This window comes from Bubalus bubalis, chromosome 2, assembly GCF_019923935.1.
Source record: "Bubalus bubalis isolate 160015118507 breed Murrah chromosome 2, NDDB_SH_1, whole genome shotgun sequence".
NCBI lineage: Eukaryota > Metazoa > Chordata > Mammalia > Artiodactyla > Bovidae > Bubalus > Bubalus bubalis.
The window spans coordinates 185,694,193-185,706,493 of record NC_059158.1 but is presented as its reverse complement, the minus strand read 5'-3'; the positions used below and the strand labels follow the sequence as shown (position 1 = coordinate 185,706,493).

The window sequence follows — 12,301 nt, the reverse complement described above, 5'->3', positions numbered from 1 at the left end:
CCCCAGACAGCCAACAGGCGGCAGTGAGCCAGGAAGCTTCTTAAATAACCCAAGTAATAAAAGTGGCCAATTAAGAGGGTGGAAGGCAGTGTCTCCACTGCGGGGGTGTCTCTCCATTGAGCTGCAGACGCGCAGGGGGCTGTGTGCAGGAGCACATTCCGAAGTCGGAGCACGGAGGCCGGAGAGCGCTGAGCAAGCATCTCGGAGCCAGCTCAGAGCCAGCCCCTGCCCGGCGCGGCCCAGGCCAGGGCCCCAGCAGCCCCCGCCCCTCCCCACGGAGCCCGCGGCCTCGCTGAGCGTCGTCACGACAGCTGCCCGGCCTCAGCGCTGTCCTCCCCTTTCTCTCGCCGCTCATGCAACAGGGCTGGTGGTCCTCAGGCCGCAGATAAGAAATCAAGGTCTCCCTCAAGGTCACGGGGCTGATAAGCGGTGGAAACACTCTTGGACTCCTCTCTCCCTGACCTCCAAGTCACGCACAAAGGCTCTGCTCTGAGCTGTTTCTTTTCAAAGGTTTTGTCCAGCACCCCATCCCAGCTTGACTTGTGACCAAGGGAAGATGTGCTATTAAGGCAAGGTGGGGACAAGACCTTTCCTGGAACTTCAGGCGGCCCCTGGTTGCCCGGGAAGCTGGAGAAGAAGCATGTGTGTGGGTTTGGGCCCAGGGCCTCTGAGCGTGGTCATCACACGCGCGTGGTCATCACCCGCGCGTGGTCATCACCGGCGCGTGGTCATCACCCGCGCGTGGTCATCACCCGCGCGTGGTCATCACAGGCGCGGCACGCGACAATTTGTAAAATGCTGCCCCAGGCATCACTTGGTTTAATCTGCCAAACAGCCTCATGAAGCCAGCTTTATTACCCCCATTTCACAGCAGGGAAAACTGAGGCTCAGAGCAAGAAAACTGCCTGCAATTGATATGCCCCTTCCTGGGTACCACAAAGCGTAAGAGGTTGGGTCTGGAGCCTGACTTCCTGGGTTTGAATCTTGGCTTGCTGCTTCCTGTCTTGGCCCTCAAGGTCTCAGTTTTGGCATCTCTAAAATGGGCCACTGATAGTATGCAACTCATAGGGCTATTGTGAGGTTCCACGAATTAAACTGCTTTGAATAGCACCTGGCAGAATGTAAATGGTATAGAAACATTTTTTAGCTAATTAATTACTGTTTACTGTGCCCGTAGTCTGCACAGGCACTATTTGGGCAGGGATTGTCACGTGGTATTGTCCCATTTGCCTGGTTCCCCAGACCCTGGGCTGCTGAGGGCAGGGGCTGTGCATGCTTCTCCCTAGTGCCCAGCACGGGGCCTGGCACAAGCTGGGTGCCCAGCCACTGTCCAGAGAACACAACTCCAGCTTCTCGGACACCCATACCCAGCAGTCTCATCTTCCCCACCAAGAGACACAGGATGACTGTAACAAGTTCCCCATTCCCTGGCGAAGTTCACAGCACCCACCAAAAGCAGAAGTCAGACCTGAGCCCAGGGCGCAGGCCGGCTTCCCTCCAGCCACCGGAATGCCCGCTGCCCTCTCCTGCTTATCATCAGGCAGGGAGGGCCCCTGACCACTGCCCGGGGGGCCCTCGGTGCTGGGCATGACAAAGGAGCATTAACTTGGAGTGTGAGCCCCAGATCCTGCCCTGGCTCGGCAAGTGAATTTTCCTTTCTGGTCTAAATCAGACCACATGGAAAGTGCTCGGCAGGTAATGATTCGTGTTCCCTGTTCACTCTCCCTCCCTCCTTCCCCACCCACTTGGATATGCCAGCTAGGAACTCTCCCCTACCCAGAGCTCGGTCCTCAGCGAGCAGCGGGGCTGGACCGCCCTCCAAAGCCACCTGGAAAGCTCATCTGCTTGCCCCTGGCACTGATTCATCGGCTTCACAAGAAAATAATTACTTTAAAGTCACAGCAGGAAGTCCTCCTGCGTGGCAGCCACCTCCTATTCTGCCACCCGCCTCAGCAACACTGTGAGGCGGGGAGACCCACCCCTCAGCCTGCCTCCCGCCTGCCTCCCACCCTTTGCCAGCTTCACGCACCTTCAGCATCTTCCCAGGGAGGAGCCTGAACCTGGGGTCTGGAGACCCAGGCTGCCCTCCTTTGAGATCTGGAGCAGATGTCTTCACCCTTCTGAACCTCTCATCCGTAAAATGAACAGTAATCAATTCCCACTTCTTGGGATGGCTCTAATAAATAAATCTCACTTATTTAAAGATTTCCTCACAAGGCCTAGCACATAGTAGGTATCAATGATGGCAATTAACCCATTATGATTTATTTTAAACCTTTTGGCCAATGTTTCCACATCCCACTGTTTCAACTGATTTTTATATCAACCCTGGGAAGCAGAACTCATAAGAAACTTCATCCCCATTTTACAGAGCAATTCATCAAGGTACAAGAGATTAAACAGCATGCACAGAATCCAGGTCACTCTAGGAAAGTTACAGAGACACCAGTCTTTCCATGGTCCCCACTGCCAGGTGGGCAACGGGAAGCTTAGCCCACAGCACAGGCAAACCAGGGCCATGACCAGGGTGCCCCCTGGGCCCCTGGGCAGCTCTAGCTGCCCCCTGCCACACCCTGGGGGGCTCAGCCAGGCCACAGCCCCCGGAGGGAACCCGCGGCATTTGCCAGGCTTAAGTACCGAATGACAACTATTCTTGTACCAGGAACTAGGGTAGAAACCACATCCTGCCCAGGGAGCCAAGCAGGGTGCCCACTGGGGGTGGGAGGGCACTGCCCTGGCAGGCATCAGCAACCTTCACCAGCCTTGTTTCTGGCCTAGCATCTTCTAAGCACCTCACGGCCAGTCATGCCCAGAGGCTGCACCACCCCCAGATGCTGCCAGCAAGGTCAGGGGCCACCCTCTCCCCAGGGCCCAGCCTGGTTCTTGACTTCTGCCCACCTCACAAAGCCGGCACTATCCAGCCCTTAGGGTGCCCACCCTTCCGCCCTGTGAAATCTGGCCATGTAACTCTTAGAACTTCACGGTCTACAACGTGCTGTAGCCATGTGAGCCCATGGCCTGTCCTTCGGTGTCGGGACACAGATTTCAGCAACCCCCTTTTCCAGATGAGAAAACTGAGACTCAGGGAGACAAAGGGAAAGCCATCTGTATATCCTGTGCTGGGGGCCTAGCGTTTGGCATCAGTAGATGGGTTTTCATTCAAACTTGTTGAAATGATGTGTCAGGACCAGAGTCCTGGTCTCCCGACTCCAGATCCAGACCTTTCGCTCGACAAGCCGCAGGTCGGCCAGATGTAGAGTCCACGTGTGTCGGTCACCCATGGCCACGCAGGCCCACTGGGGCCTGCCAGCATGCAGCAGCCAGGCACACAGAGCCTCCCTCACTGCACAAGTACTTGCTCAGCATGCACGCCGGCCAGACCCTGGCTTGGCTCTGTGTGTACAAGATGAAGAGGGCAGACCCAGAGCCGGCCCCCGCAGAGCTTACAGTCGGAGGAAGGGGCAGACACGTCCCAGGCAGCTACGTACAGGGTGGAGGGTGCTGTGCCAGGGGAGGCAGTGGGCGCTCAGGAATGCCCGACGGAAGGTCAGGGGAGAGCCCAGGGAACAACAGGGCTGCCTCCCTCCCTGCCGTGCGCCTGCAGCCATCTGTGACCTGGGAAATAACCCGAGCGTCCGGCCGCAGCACATCGATAGGATCAAAAGCCAGGACTCCGCAGGCAACGTCCACAGCCTCCGCTATCACTGACTCATGGCACGGTTCAGATGAATTCCCCTGGAAGTCCACGCATCTCCTGGCGGCACAGGACGTGTGCAAGCTCTGCGTCTACCCTTCTGTGTCCTTCAAATCCTGACACGTGTGCAGATGCGGGCATGGGCTTGGAGAGAGAGCCTGACGGCGCATGTGTACATGAGCGTGCGCGCACGCGTGTGTGTGTGTGTGTGTGTGTGTGTGTGTGTGGCTCCGCATCCGGTGGCCAAGGAAAAAGCCCCGCCTCGAATTCCTGGGAGAAGGAATCTTTAGTGTCAGCTGTCTCCCTGCTTCCTGCTTCCTTTACTTTTCTGGGACCTCATTCCCTTCCTTCTAGCGTAAGGCTCTGAAAATCCCTCCCAAATTTGTCCCTAGAGAGCCTGCCAGACAAACCAAGAGATGCTGGAAGACGAAGGAGCTAAATGGAGTGGGGTTTGTGTGTTTCTTTTAAAGGAGGCTGGGAGAAAGGGCAGGGGGTGACCGGAGATTTCCGGAGACACAAATCAACCACTAAGAGTAGGAAGAACAGCCTCCTTAGATGCTGGACAAAGAAGCAGCCCTTTCTCCCTCCGCCCCCAGCACCATCTCCGGCGCCTTACAGGGGACAGAGAGCGACGACGTGTCCTGAAATGGATGTGCCCAGCGTCCAGTGCCGTGCCGAGAAACCCTTGTAGAATGAAAGGAACAGATATAGCGGGGGTGGGAGGCGGGGGTGCTCTGGGATGGGGGATGTTCCGGGAGCCTGCCTCGTGTGCTTGCCCCAGGCGCTGACTTACCCCCTTCTGACCTCTAGGGGAGTTAGTCTCCCTCTTTCACAGATAGCAGTGGGCCAGTCAGCTCAGAGAGGCCACGCAACTGCCCACAGTCACGCAGAGACTGGGAGAGCTGGGATTCGATCCATGCTTCCTCCAGCCAAAGCTGCCCCCTCCCCCACCAGGACAATCAGAAATAAAGAAGCTGTATCTTCAGCGGCTTCAGAAACAATGGAAGTGCGGGGAAAGAAGCCCTCTGAGCAGCTTTCTGGGGAAGTCTTGTGGCTTTGGGGCACTCGGGGGCCAACACCCTCCTGCCCGGGGCATGATGGCAAAAAGACAAGGGACAGTCCAGTGGGCAGCCCCCCAGCCCCTTTCTGGAGCTCTGCATTCGGGCTGACAGCCCAGCCCCTTCCGGCTCAAGATCAGAAATAGCTGCTACAAAAGTCCCTCCCATCCCCAAAAGTAGCTTTTTAAAAAATGCTTAAAGGCAGACACATAAAAAGGTGGAGAGCGTTCTGCCAAGTCCCGACAGAAGGCAAATGGTGCAGGCATCGCCTCGGGGCAGGAAACAAAACTTTCCATGACAGACGGATGTTCTGCCCATCTTTGTGGGTCAGCTCCCTCTGGGCCTCAGTTTCCCTGTCTCTAAAGTGAAAGTATTCTGCTGAATCAGCAATTTCTTTCTTTTCCGCTAAACTGTAAAATGCTTGGTTTCCAAACGACTCTCCCTCAGAATATCAATTTGAGAGCCACGAAAATGGAGCTGCTGTGGTTGATGGGGGTGAAATCCTAGGTGGTCTGCCCCCAGCTGTTCCCCAAATCACCTCACAGCACCCTACTCCAGATCCCAGGGCTCCAAAGAGCCCACCTGAAAACCACCAGGCTGAAGGATCACCATGGTCCTCCAGGACCTCAAACAGAGCTCCAGTGAAAACAAACCGAGACCTCCAGGCAGACTGGAGTCGGAGCACAGACACTCAGCAACATGCAAGGGCTGGGAACAAAACCAGCCCGGTCCAAACCATGCTGGGCCTGGGGCCGGAGAGGGGGCAGCCGGGGACAGAGAAAGGCCCCCCTGCCCTCCCAGGAGGCAGACAGAGCAGCCCTGACTTGGACCCTCCAAGTCACAGACAGAAACGCAGAGCGAGCTGGGAGGGAGGGCCTAAGGAAGCCTGTTGGGTATAGAAGACCTTCGGCTCAGAAAGAGCAGCGCCTGGCCCGAGGTTACACAGTGCCTCATGGCAGGGTCGGGTCTGGAGACTCCAGGTGCTGGAGTCTGGGTCCCTAGGATGCCCATTCTGAAAACATTCCGCCTGTCTAAAGTTCAGCTACATTCGGCAGGAATCTCCCAGGGAAAGGCCCCCAGCCTGCAAGCTCATAACAGGATATTTCGGTGACACTGTGTGGCGACAGGGTGCTGATGTTTGTTTTGGTTTCCAAATCAACGCTTGACAACCTTGTCAGCTATGGTTTCAGTGACCACACTTCCCGCATGGTAAAGAGCTCGGAGCTGATTGGCCCAAGGGGAAATCAAAGCAGGAGTGAACAGGGTGAGCCCAGGCGTCCCAGGCCAGGGGCTCTGGTTTGGGTAAGCGTTTCCAAAACATGGATCCTATACCAATGATGCACATGAGATGATGTGCGGTGGTACACAGAAGGTGACTTTTTAAACTTACATTTTATTGCCTATGTGAGTGGGTAAACAAAATGTGGTCTACCCACATGGAGGAATATTATTCAGCATTACAAAGGGATGTACTGCTGGTATAAGCTACAGCGTGGACGAATCTCACAAACATCATCTGAGTGAAAGAAGCCAGGCAGAAGCGACAACATGCTGCTGGACCCCGTTTATATGACAAGTCTACAGAGACAGGAAGCAGGTCCGTGGTTGCCTGGGCTGGAGGAGAAGTGCGGATTCACTGCAGAAGTACAAGAAAGATCTTTTGGAGATGATGCGAGTGTTCTAAAACTGGTTGTGCTGATTGTTGCACAGCTCAATGGATTGACTAAAAATCATTGAACTGTATGTGTAAAACGGGAGAATTTTGCGATATGCAAATTATACCTCAATAAAGCTGGCTGAGATGGCTGGATGGCATCACTGACTCAATGGACGTGAGTCTGAGTGAACTCCGGGAGCTGGTGATGGACAGGGAGGCCTGGCGTGCTGCGATTCATGGGGTCGCAAAGAGTTGAACACAACTGAGCGACTGAACTGAACTGAACGCTGGCTGAAAATTTAACGTTCAAAAAACTAAGATCACAGCATCTCTGGTCCCATTATTTCATGGCAAATAGACAGGGAAAATGCGGAAGCAATGGCAGATTTTATTTTCCTAGAGTCCAAAATCACTGCAGACGGTGACTGCAGTCATGAAGTTAAAAGACACTTGCTCCTTGGAAGAAAAGCTATGACAAACCTAGACAGCATATTAAAAAGCAGAGACATCACTTTGCTGACAAAGGTCCATCTAGTCAAAGCTATGGTTTTTCCAGTAGTCATGTATGGATATGAGAGTTGGACCATAAAGAAGGCCTGAGCACTGAAGAATTGATGCTTTTGAACTGTGGTGCTGGAGAAGACTCTTGCGGGTCCCTTGGAGAGCAAGATCAAACTAGTCAACCCTAAAAGAAATCAATTCTGAATATTCATTAGAAGGACTGAGACTGAAGCTGGAGCGCCAATATTTTGGCCACCCGGTGGGAAAAGCCAACTCATTGGAAAAGACCCTGATTCTGTGAAAGACTGAAGGGGCAAAAGGAGAAAGGGAGGACAGAGGATGAGATGGTTGGATGGCATCACCGACTCAATGGACATGAATCTGAGCAAATGCCAGGAGATAGTGAAGGCCAGGGAAGCCTGGCGTGCTGCAGTCCATGGGGTCGCAGAGTCAGAAACGACTTAGCAACTGAACAGCAACAACAAAGCTGTTTAAAACATTTTACAAAAATAATAATATAGATGGTGATATGTGACTATGGCCACGGTTCATGGAGGTAGAACCCCAAAAGTTCCCAGCTTGGAAAACACTGAGCTACACAACCAAGGTTGTCCTTTGGAGAGGCAGAAGAGCATCTCCAAGGCAGCGAGTTCCTCCAGGTGGACAGGGGAAACTCTGGAAACTTTCCTTCCCCAGGACAGGCTCTTTCTTTTGGTCACCTCTTGGGACCCCATGCTAGATATCCTGGAAGGATCTGAAGCCTTCAGTGGCCAAGAGCCCAGGTAAACACCCTGGTCTCATTCTCTTATGAGCATAAGATTAGAAGCGGCCTAGGAGTTCAAACTCAGATTTACATATTGCCAAGGCTGGGAAGACTCTTTGAGATCATCTAGTCCAGTGCTTCTTACGCTTTTCAAAAAGGTTGATCATACGCCTGCCCTCTTCCCAAAAGAAAATCCTATGAGAAACCCAAATAAAGAAACAAATAAATACAGAATATTATTTGTATGAATCTGTATTGTAGGCTCAGTGAGAAAACAGTCACCAGTCCTTGAGGTTGACGAGCCCATTTTGGTCTGTTAACACTTAGAACTAGGATTATGGTTGACAGGTCCACCTTCAGTTTAATTCTATCTCTGGTTTGGGCCACAGAGTATCAGGAAAATCCTGACTCACACAGATTAGTAGCTACAAACGGGACCAGCTTTTAGCAGTTTGCTTTCTGATCTCAGAATATTCTTCCGACGAAGAGAAGGCGGGGGTGGCTCTAACTTGACTCTGAACCAACAAATCAACGTTAAGTCGACTTCCAAGAGTTAACAGTGAGAACTCAAAAGTGAGTGAGCATATTTTCATGACCATTTGACATTTTTTTAAACATCAGTTTTTACTTAACATTCAAGGAATGCCTATGGCATCTCTGAGGCAGCCTGGAGCTTCAGGGGCACTTCTAGCCCACCCTCTTCTCTCCTTTACAGACAGGGCAACTGAGGCTCGCTCAGAGGAGGAGGCAGACGTGCTTTGGCAAAAATCCCACTTGAGCCCTGAATCAACTTCAGAAAAGATGCATCTCCCCAATTCACCAAAAAAAAAAAAAAAAAAATTGGGGGAAGAGAAGGTGCACACGCCCCCTACAAGGGCGGGAAGAGAGACACACTCACCCTCCACCTGTCTCAGCAGCGCCCATGCCATTCCAGGGCAGCACCAGAAGCTGACATCACACCCCACACCCTGGGTGCAACTTGAACTGGGCATTGCTCAATGCCCATCCATCTCCCTCTAGGACTGGGCACAGTGTTTCCATCTCCTTAGTAGCCAGGTCCAAAAAGTGCGCGCACACACACACACACAATAAAACAAACACCCCGCAAGCCAGGGGCATGACGACACCATCAGCAGTGGCAGACCAAAGGGCCCTCCCAGTTTCACCAGCAAGAGCAAGAGCCTGTTTCCCTGCCCCACCCCAACAAAGCTGCCCACACAGGGCAGAGGGGTGGCCTCCCCATGGCGAGGCACCAGGCCATTCTCGAGTCCTGCAGAGAGACAACCAGCCCAGGAGAGTAGCTTGTCTCCCCCTGGGGTCCAAAACATTTCTCCAGGAAGCCAGGCTCTGCATGGGAGACCAGAGACTGGACAAAACTGCCCCCTCACAGCTTGACAAAGAGTCTCTCATCTTTAATAATGTCAATCTGATTACTTCACACCTTCCAAAGAGCATCACCGGCCTACTCGCCCCTTGTACAGCTGTGGGTGGATTTTATCATTCCCATTTCTCTGATGAGTAAACAGGCTTCCGAGTAGTTCAGTGACCACTCAGTTCAGCCAGAGGTTCTCACTGGCAGGTTCTGGAGGTGGCACTTGAATCCTGCCCAGTGGCCAGCCCATCCAGGTGAGACGAAAAGGGAGGAGACCCATGGCCAGCTGTCTGTGCTCTCGTGAGCACTAGGACACAGGAGCGGAAGGAAAGATGCTTCTCAGGGCATCCTCCAAGCCCTGGGGGTCAGAGCCACAGTTCCCAACGCAGAGATGCCCATGCCTGGGACAGCAAAGGGCCCTGCTCCCTTCCTGAGATGCTACAGACAAACCCCTCTCCTCTTATCAGTAGGCCGATTAGGTAAAACTGACAGCCAGGTTGCGGGTAGGAGAAAATGTCAGTTTCCCAGCTGGGAATCCAGGCTGGGCAGAAATGTGCTAGCCAGTTCAGCAGGCAGTCTGCGCCGCACTCCAGCCAGATCTGGTGGTCTGGGTCCATTCACTGTCCAGACTTCCAGCCTAAGGTTATCTTTGCTTGTGTAGATAACTCAGTCTTTAGGGCTGAGTTTGTTGGGGGTCCAAAAAAACCATGAAAATTTGGGGTAGGGAGAAGAGAGGTGAAGAGAGGTGTTTCTAAAACTCGTGGCCAGTCTGATGTAGGTCTGGTTATCCAGTCCAGCCAACCGGACGTGACAGAGCTGGAGCAAGACAGCGGACCCTGGCCTCAGTGGACAGACCCAAGCATTCTGAAACACTTGACTTTTTTTTAATTCAAGGAAAAACAGAAAGTTAGTGGATTACTTAAGAGTTGTTTCTTTTCACCCATTGACAGAGGGGAGCCCACTTTCTACATCCTTGGGGAAAACACCTAAGTTGAAAGACAGACTGGCCAGGAGTATCTCACATCCCAGCTTCACCACCTATTAGCCAAGACCCCTTAGGCAAGTCACTAGCATCCGTGCCTCGGTTTTCTCATCAACAAAGCTAGGATAAGAATGTCCCATACTTTGTGTTGCCATGAGGATTAGGTGACATCACATAAAACACCTACGGTCATTATGTCACCTAGAAAACAAAGTGCCTGGTCCAGTGACGGAGCGGAGGTGTCCCCCACGGTAGTCAGCGCCAGTCCCCATCCTCGGAACTAGAAAACCGAGTTTTCCAAGTCTGCAAACACAGCTTCCAGCCCCACCTGCTAGGACCAGCTGGCCGCCCACCCCCTACCCCGGCCCCTCCGGAACGCACACATTCAGGGGCCGCCAGACCCCCAACCCCCAACCAGGGACGCCCAACCCCCCACCAGGGAGTGCAGGGGGGCAGGGCGGGGTCCCACTCACCTCCGCTTGTACTCGTCGCGCTCGCGCTTCACCTTGGAGAGCACGTTGTAGAGCGCGCGGATCTCGGGCGTGATGGTGTCGATCTGCACGCCCACGCCGTCGGGATGCACCCACGACACTCCGGGGCCCTGCACGGTCTCCACGCCGCCGCCGCCCGTGCGCCGCACCTGCGTGTAGCTCCAGATGGTCCCGGGCAGGCGGCCGTAGTACTGCGGGTGCGAGCCGCCACCGGGAGGCAGGCCACCCAGGGCCGCGGCGTGGTTGGCGTTGGCGCCGGCCGCCGCGCCGCTGCCCGGCCCGCCGCCGGGAGCGGGGGGCCTCAGTAGATCCGGCCCGGTCTGCACGGCCTGCTCGCGGGAGAAGGTCTTGTAGCGCAGCCGCCGATCGCGCTCGCTCTGCTGCTGCTCCAGCTGCTTCTCCAGCAGCCGGTTGCGCCGCTCCAGTTCGTGCACCTTGGCCAGGAAGCAGCGGAAGCGCACGTTGAGCCCCTTGAGTAGGTGGATGTTGGAGCCCAGGTCGTCCCGCAGCGCCGCCGTCACCGGCGACGGCCCGGGCCCGGCCCCGCCGCCGCCGCCGCCCCCGGCGGGGCAGCCCCCAGGCCCGCCGCCGCCGCCACCCGGCGGGCAGCCGAAGGCCAAGGCCATCTCCCCAAACAGCAGCGAGTTCACCATGCGCCGGCCGCGCGGCTCAGGGCCCAGGGCCCGCGGCTCTAGGTGCGGCTCCAGCTCCGGGCAGGGCTCCCGGCGCGGCCGGGCCAGGGCGGGCGCGGGATCCAGCGCGGCCGGCCGGGCGGTTCCAGATGCGCGCCAGACGCGGCCTCCGAGATGTCGGCGAGCCGGGCCGCTCCCGGGTGTGGGCGCCTCGGCAAGGGAAGGGACTCGGGCAGCAGTGGAGGCCGCGGCGGCTCGCAAGGGGCGGCGAGGGTCCAAGTCCCGGCGCCGGGGGCTGTCGGAGACACTGTGGAAGCGCCGCGGCAGCCGCGCTCAGAGGACTCTCCGCGGGCACTGCCCCTCTGCGGCGGGCCCCGCCCACTGCAGACCTAGGCTCCGCCCCCGTCCGCGCCCCGCCCACCGCGCCTTCCTCTGCGGCGCTCCCGGAGCCGGAGGCCCCGCCCCAGGCCCCGCCCAGCCCACCACTGCAGGGCTCACGGAGCTGGACGCCCCGCCCACCCTGGTCTCGTCCCGCCCACCGCGCCTTCCACTGCGGCGCTCCGAGAACCGGAGGCCCCGCCCAGCTCCGGACTGGACCCCTCCCTCCCCTGCGCCGGGTCTTGTGGCCCGGCCCGGCTCCGATCTTTCGCCCGGGGACACGGCCCGCAGAACTGCACCAGGCTGGCGGTCAGGTGGGATCGCCGCAGAGCCAGCCCGGCCTCTTAAAGGGACCAGCGGCCTCGGCAGCGCTCGCTTCCCCCGCCAGAGAGTCTCCTCCCCCGCGGTCTTTGCCAAGGAGGCTACCCTTTTCTTCCAGCCACCCTAGCTCCCGCGGTCCCCGATTCCCGCGGAGTGAGGGGGACCTCGGTCCAGAAGGGCTGGGAACCAGAGCATCCAAAGGTGCATTCGCACCCACCCCCAGTCCAGCGTGGCGCGGCCTCGATCGACCTTCCCCGGATGAGGCGGCGCTTGCACCGGCACGTCGTCCACGCAGTGGACCCAGGAGGGCTCCTCCACCGCTTACCCCAGCCACTCGTTCCGAGATCGGCCTGGGCTATGCCGAGCCGGCTGGTCCTCGGGCCCAAAGACGCACCGCGCAGAGGCTGGGACCTGCGTAGGGAAACTGAGCTGAGATCCTCCGGCATGTGACA

The 12,301-nt window shown here is 56.4% G+C and overlaps 1 protein-coding gene across 2 annotated transcripts in view; it reads right to left on the bottom strand.

Annotated features, from left to right (window-relative positions):
* Positions 1-11,508, bottom strand: part of IFFO2 (intermediate filament family orphan 2) — a 50,619-nt gene extending 39,111 nt beyond the window's left edge. The window contains exon 1 of one of the 2 annotated variants that reach the window (XM_044938197.2): positions 10,501-11,508. In XM_044938197.2, the coding sequence (XP_044794132.2) occupies positions 10,501-11,171 (671 nt within the window). In that variant the 5' untranslated portion in view covers positions 11,172-11,508. The remainder of the gene's footprint in view (positions 1-10,500) is intronic. The other variant, XM_025278848.3, reaches the window with a different exon arrangement.
* Positions 11,509-12,301: the final 793 nt, after the last annotated feature.